Consider the following 7,038-nt stretch of genomic DNA (forward strand, 5'->3'; position numbering starts at 1 on the left):
AAAAAAAGAAATTTAAAATTATTAAAATTAAATTACTACTTAACTAAACTACAAAAAAAATTTAAAAACCAAATTCTTTAAATGATGGAATGTTCGATAACAAAATAAGCAAGTTTGATGATACATTTGATACACCCAATATGGGGTTAATAGATACTAAAACAAGGGACTCCACTGCAAATGTAATCAATAAAATAGAGTCATCGAATGTAGACTTAAAACCAACAAATGCACTTTTATTAGTAATTGTAATAATAATGAGCGCATATGTGTTATATAAAGCATATAAACCACACAATAAATGTGTAACAAAAGCGCATATGTGTTATATAAAGCATATAAACTACACAATAAATGTGTAACAAAAAAGAGCCTTAAGCCATGCTAATGATCTTGATAAGATCTAAATATCATATGCAACAATTGTAATAAAAATGCATTTCACAAAAAATTATTATCAAAAGAAAAAAATATATACATCAATATCCAAATAAAAAAAAAAAAAAAAGAAATTTTTAAGCTGAATAACATATATATTTGTTGATTAAAATGAGTAAAATATATGATTATTTTAGGAAGATAGTAGATAGGCATCCCAGAATAGTTTCCCATTTAATTGAGGTTTTTAGAAGCGAGCAAAGTAATTCTCTTCAACGCTCGATTTGTTTAATACAGATTAGGTTAGCCTACCTAGATATAACGGGAGAAGAATTCCCAGTAAGAGGGTGCACTTGGGTACAGATGAGTTTCATCCTCACAGTACCATATGTGTGTTGTTACACAAATGCCACAGGCACATTTTGCTTCTACCTGATGGATGAAGCTCAACAATAATAAGTTGTTGCAAAAATCAAGAAAAATATAAGAGTAGAACAGATGGCCTAGATATAATATACAAATGGATCTAGTAGAGCTTAAATATTTGAACAAGTATGTTCTATTCTTAGATTTCCTCATCAACAGAGGGGAAACCCAACCAAAAAAAAAAAAAAATAAATACTGGATTGTGAAAAAAAAAAAAATAAAAAAAAAAAAGCCCCCTTAATAAAAAAATAAATAATAAAAAAGTATAAAAAACAAAAAAAAAAAAAAAAAAATAAACCAAACAAGAAAAAAAAAAAATTTAAAAAAACAAAAAAAAAAAAAAAAAACAAAAAAAAAAAAAAAAAAAAAAAAAAAAAAAAAAAAAACTCTCTACTTTTTTAAAGTAATTAATCCCTTGGGATTGATTTTATATTTCCGGATTTTATTTATTTTTCAAATTAAGTGCACATGCGGTCTTATTGACTATATTCAAGAGAGTGTGCCCGTACCTCGCCTTAGCGTATTATACCCTTTTAGTGTGCCCAAATTCGGTTATCGGGGAAATTCACTGAGACGAGGAGCGGGCTTATTGAAAATATTCCTAATGTTTACATTCGGCCAATCCTGACATTTGATCGACCTCGATCATACAATTCAACAAACATACAACATACAATATACATATATACAATACATACAATATACATATAAATACTGCTTATCAGATACATATTACAAACAGAAACTCACAGTTTTATCACACGCATGCATCCACGGCTTGAGTCGGGCTGATTCTAAGATACCTTTGTAGGGCAATTGAGTAAGTTGACAATCGTCAATATCGGTGACTTCGTAACGGTCATTTGGAAGAACTCGATTTATTTTATAAGGACCACGGTATTTAGGAGCGAACTTTTTGCACGACCCGGGAGTGACATCTACATTGCGAATGGCAACAAAATCATTGACTCTATAGGATAATGGTGCCCTATGCCTTAAGGCGTACCGCTTTTCATTGCGCTCCTGCGATAATTGAATTTTCGCACTTGCCTCTTGCCTAGTGGCCTCAAGGTTACAGGGGGTTTTCTGAACTAAATTTCTCGTCAAGATACTCGGTTAATTCGTCTACTAAGGGGCCTCGCTGATCGCAACCAAACAACAACATTGACGGAGTTTTACCGGTACTACACTGCACTGAGTTATTAATAGCGAACTCGACACGATTAACTAATTTATACCAATCGGCTTGGGCTAAAGGTTCTGACAGCTTTCCCAACATTGGGGTCAACACACGGTTCACACGTTCGACCTGCCCATTGGCTTGAGGGGCAGCAGTCGCTACTTTAATGTGGTCAATATTTCGATTTTCTACAAACTCAGCAAACTCAAACGACGTAAAACACGTACCTCTGTCGGATATAACTCTTCTTGGTCGGCTATAATAATCAAAATATTTTTCTAACGCGGCGGTTACTTCTTTGGTACTAGTGGAATTTACGGGATACAATTTGACAAACTTTGTAAATGCGTCAATCACTACCAAAAGGTGCTTTCTTTTGATGTAACACTCGGTAAGGGACCTAAGTGGTCAACATGGATAGTATCAAATGGAATCGGACTTTTCGGAATACTATGCAAGGTTCTATTATGTATAGTTCTTGGAACACTATGTAGAATACACGGCAGACAATCTTTTATAAACGACTCAACCTTTGGATTCATTAATGGGAACCAGTACTTTTCTTTCAAATTGTTTACACATTTCTCAACGCCTAAGTGACCTAGTTTCTCGTGACACCTTCTTATTAATTCCCCTTGCATGCGAGCCGGTGCATACAAACACAGTCTTTCCTTAGCATTTCTTTTGTACACTATACCATCTATTAACTCAAATCCAACATCATTGGCTTTTTCTAACTTTTCTCTTAGTTTACGGATATCCGGATCTCTTATTTGTTCTGACTGCAATAATAAATCAACATCTTGCGGAGACGCACCCACTACACCAACCAGGTTTGCCGACTCATTTCGATCGAGCTGGTCACTTCTTTCGATTTGGTTACTCAATCTCGGATCAACAGAACTTTCATTTAAAGAAACGCAAGGTTTATTCTTAACCAGTTTTAGCCGACTTCTTTCTAAACATAGCTCACACGGTCTGAAACAACTCTTCGCTAAATGAACACACGGGTTTGTCCCAAACGGTCCTAAATAATTCTTCCCTAAAGGAGCACATGGTTCTATTTTACACGGGTTTATCTCACTTACGGGTCTATCTTACACGGGTTTTTCTCAAACGGGTCTATCTTACACGGGTTTTTCTCAAACGGGTCTATCTTACACGGGTTTTTCTCACACGGGTTTTTCTCACACAGGTCTATCTCACACGGTTTTGTCTCAAACGGTTTTATCTCACACGGGTCTATCTCACACGGTTTTATAAAATCGCTTTCAAACTCAGGCGGTTTAACTAACTCACATGATTCAACGCAACTATCATCTTGAATGGCACACAGCTTGGTCAAATCTCTACCAGACTCACACGGTTTAACGCAACTTTCCTCAAAAGTAATATGCGGTTCACAAGGTTCAATTGGGGCATTCTGGTCTCTCTTCACTAATAAATCGCAAGGATCAAAATCACCTTCTACAATATTCTCTAACAACTCGGTTTGCCGACTTAATGCATCTACATGGCCCATGTTTGAACCGGGTCTGTGAGCAATGGTATAATCAAAGTTTTCCAATTCCAACGACCACCGCGCAATGCGGGGATTTATTGATTTTTTACTCAAGGTTTGGACCAATGAATTACAATCGGTAACGATCAAAAATGGTCTGTGTTCTAAATAAACGCGAAATCGGCGCACGGCATATATTATGGCCAAAGTTTCAAGCTCAAAACTGTGATAACGGGACTCGGCGGCTGTCGCCTTTCGGGAATAATAAGAGACTGGATGCATTTTGCCATCAGTCTGTCTTTGCATCAAAGAGGCACCGAAGCCATTTGAACTGGCGTCAGTATGCAACTCAGTTTCGTAGTTAGGGTTAAAGATAGCTAATATGGGCGGACTGGATAAGGCGGATCTTAATGTAAGAAATACATTTTTAGCGGTTTTGTTCATCGGAAATGGACCACCTTGTTTAAGCAACTCAGTTAACGGTTTAGCTATGCTGGAGAAATTCGGAACAAATTTGCGAAAATAAGAGAATAAGCCTAAGCACGAGTGTAACGCTTTGCTGTTAAGTGGTTCTGGGTATTCTTGAATAGCTTTTAAATGTGTATTATTTGGTAAAATTCCCTTTTCACTGACTTCATATCCTAAATAATCTATGCTCTTCTGTAGGAAAATGCTTTTCTTCAAATTGAGCTCTAAATTGTACTGAATAAAACGATCTAACAGTTTTGCTAACAACTTAAGATGCTGATCTACGGTGCGGGTGGCAAGAATAATGTCGTCCATATATACTACAAGTTCTCGATCTCTAATCATATCACTAAGTATGTTCGATATAAATCTCTGAAATACAGCTGGTCCGTTCTTTAGACCAAAAGGCATTCTCAGATATTCGAACTGCCCATCGGGTGTAACGAATGCTGTGTATTTAATTGAATCCTCTTCCATGCCTACATGGTAAAAGCCACTTTTCAAATCTATGACGGAGAAAACGGTCTTGCTCTCCAGGTATTCTAGGCAATCTTCTATCAAAGGCAATGGAAAATTATCCCTCACAGTCTTCTTATTTAAACCTCGATAATCAACGCACATTCGTATATTGCCATCCTTTTTTCGCACTAGGACGATGGCGGACGCATAGGGGGAGTTGCTTGGTCGGATTACATTATTGGCTAACAACTCACTAACCGTTTTAGAAACGATTCCTCTTTCATAATATGATAACCTTCTAGGACTACTATGAAATGGTGTTGTATCTGTCAGACATATTCTCATCATATATTTAGGCAACCCGTAATTAATTGAAAATCGGTCAATGTAATGCTCATGCACAATGTCTCGGCACTCACGCATCGCGCCTAATCCAAATTCACTGCCAACAGTAGTATTCCCGGTATCTGACAGCGTTGCACAAACAGTTTGCAACTCTGTTAGCCATTCTCGAAACGGGGATGCATTCGTGTTTACATTAGGGTTATTACAATTATTATCTAGATCAGTGGTGTTATTACTAATGGTATTATGCTTAGGATATTTAGTAAACAGGGATGCACAGAAGGATTTGTAAACAAAAGCAATGGTACTCTTTAATGATGCAGAATTCTTTTCATACTTTCTTACATTTTCAATCAATGAGAACTTAAGACCTATTTTATTCAAGGCGTCTCTACCAAGAAGTAGTTGCGTCGGCATAATATTATCGGGAATAACTAAAAATTGAATTTCATAATATTTTTTGCAAAACAAAACTAAACATTTGACTGTTCCAAAAGTCAGAATAGAGCCACCGCTCAGTCCATGAAAAGAACTTTTAACTAATTTATCGCAATCTAAATGCGGCATCAACGCTCTACTGGCAAAACTTACTGGGCTTCCGGAATCTAATAGGGCAAAAATATTATTAACATCAGTGCATCCCTCTTTACAAGATATTCTTAAACTTACTAATTGAATAAATGACTTATCATCAATGGTGTCCGGGTCTTCACTAGAGCTCATGGCGGCGATCTGGGTTCGCATTGGACAATTCCGGTACTGATGGCCCACTTTGAAGCACCGATAGCAACTTCCTTTTGGTCTCTCCGGGCGTGGACAGTCAAACATTAAGTGACCAATCTGGCGGCAATTGAAACATCTCTTATCCTTTGCAGCAGGCGTAATGGCCTGCAAACGGTCTGAAGTCTGACGAGCCTGAGGAACGTAGTTTTTGGCTGGTGGCTGAACTGATTGAAAACGCATCATCTTCTCTCGCAATTCATTCAGAGAAGTACAATAATACAAAGGAGCTGACAATCCGGTTCGATCTTGTAGTCCGTCAACAATGTATTTGACCACATCGGTGTCTTCAAAATTGCCCTGCTGAGCAATATTTCGCATAATGATGAAATACTGCAAGAGTGACTCTCCTTTGCCAATTGAGCGCTTCCTCATCTGGTTAGCAATCTCGTAGTTTGTCATTTGTAGGCCAAATACCTTCACAAGGGCATCCTTCAGCTCGCTCCAGGTTGTAGTCTTTTCATATGTCATGTATGCTTTAGCAGATCCCTCCAGCAGTCGGTTGCCCAACGACCAACATTGGGCATCACTCAGTACATACACTCTTGCTGCTTTCTCCAGCTCACGAATCCATACGTGAATGGACAGATCACCATCACCAGAGAATTTAGGTACAGTAGTTTCGACATCTTTCAAGTTCATGCGGCAATTATATTCCGGTCCGCCTAAGTTCTCCTCCAGCTCCATAACACGTGTTTTTAGCTCCGCCAGGTTTTTACGTGCTGTATACAATTCGATGCTACTAAGAATCGAAGACAATTCGTCGGTTTCGCTCGCTTGTGCGCTTTCACGAACATGCACGTTCGCGTCTGGTCCTACAGAGGTCTCACGAGACATCGTCGGCGACTGGTTAGCACCCACTTGATCCGGTGTACTTGGCTGCTCAATGTTTCCCACGCCGCGCTGCTCAATAAGAGGCTCCGGACCAACATCCACAAGTTGTCCGGCAAGCACATTTGCAGACACTGCTGGGCTGACTGCCTGCTCTTCGGGTACATCACTCTCTCCAGACTGATTCTGTGCCATGACTTGTTTTACCAATGCTCGCAATTGGTAAATTGACGCTTCTTTGTCGCAAGGTACTTCCTTGGCCGCTAGCAACTCAAACAATGCGGTTTTGTTTAATTTAATAATCTCGGTGTATTTCATGAAAATACGTTCTTTAGGGCAAACCCCACACCTGATTTGTAAACTCTCTACTTTTTAAAGTAATTAATCCCTTGGGATTGATTTTATATTTCCGGATTTTATTTATTTTTCAAATTAAGTGCACATGCGGTCTTATTGACTATATTCAAGAGAGTGTGCCCGTACCCCTCGCCTTAGCGTATTATACCCTTTTAGTGTGCCCAAATTCGGTTATCGGGGAAATTCACTGAGACGAGGAGCGGGCTTATTTAAAAAATTCCTAATTTTTTCAAAAACAAAAAAAAAAAATTTAAAAAAGAGAAGGGGGGAAAAAAAAACCCCCCCACAAAAAAAAAAAAAAAAAAAAAAAAAA

General features: G+C 38.0%; 1 protein-coding gene across 1 annotated transcript; it reads right to left on the bottom strand.

Annotated features, from left to right (window-relative positions):
* Positions 1 to 5,286: 5,286 nt before the first annotated feature.
* LOC137580171 (uncharacterized) lies at positions 5,287 to 6,774 on the bottom strand. The gene is made up of 2 exons (XM_068294093.1): positions 5,427 to 6,774; positions 5,287 to 5,362 (listed from the first exon to the last, which is right to left on the bottom strand). Exons 1-2 carry the CDS (start codon positions 6,684 to 6,686, stop codon positions 5,345 to 5,347), a joined length of 1,278 nt encoding a protein of 425 aa, XP_068150194.1. The 5' UTR covers positions 6,687 to 6,774; the 3' UTR covers positions 5,287 to 5,344.
* Between the last annotated feature and the right edge of the window lie 264 nt (positions 6,775 to 7,038).

Source organism: Drosophila tropicalis, unplaced genomic scaffold, assembly GCF_018151085.1.
Source record: "Drosophila tropicalis isolate 14030-0801.00 unplaced genomic scaffold, ASM1815108v1 contig_820, whole genome shotgun sequence".
Taxonomy (NCBI): Eukaryota; Metazoa; Arthropoda; class Insecta; order Diptera; family Drosophilidae; genus Drosophila; species Drosophila tropicalis.

Coding starts and splice junctions, on each gene's coding strand:
- LOC137580171 (XM_068294093.1), bottom strand. CDS start 6,686: ATGAAATACACCGAGATTATTAAATTAAACAAAACCGCATTGTTTGAG.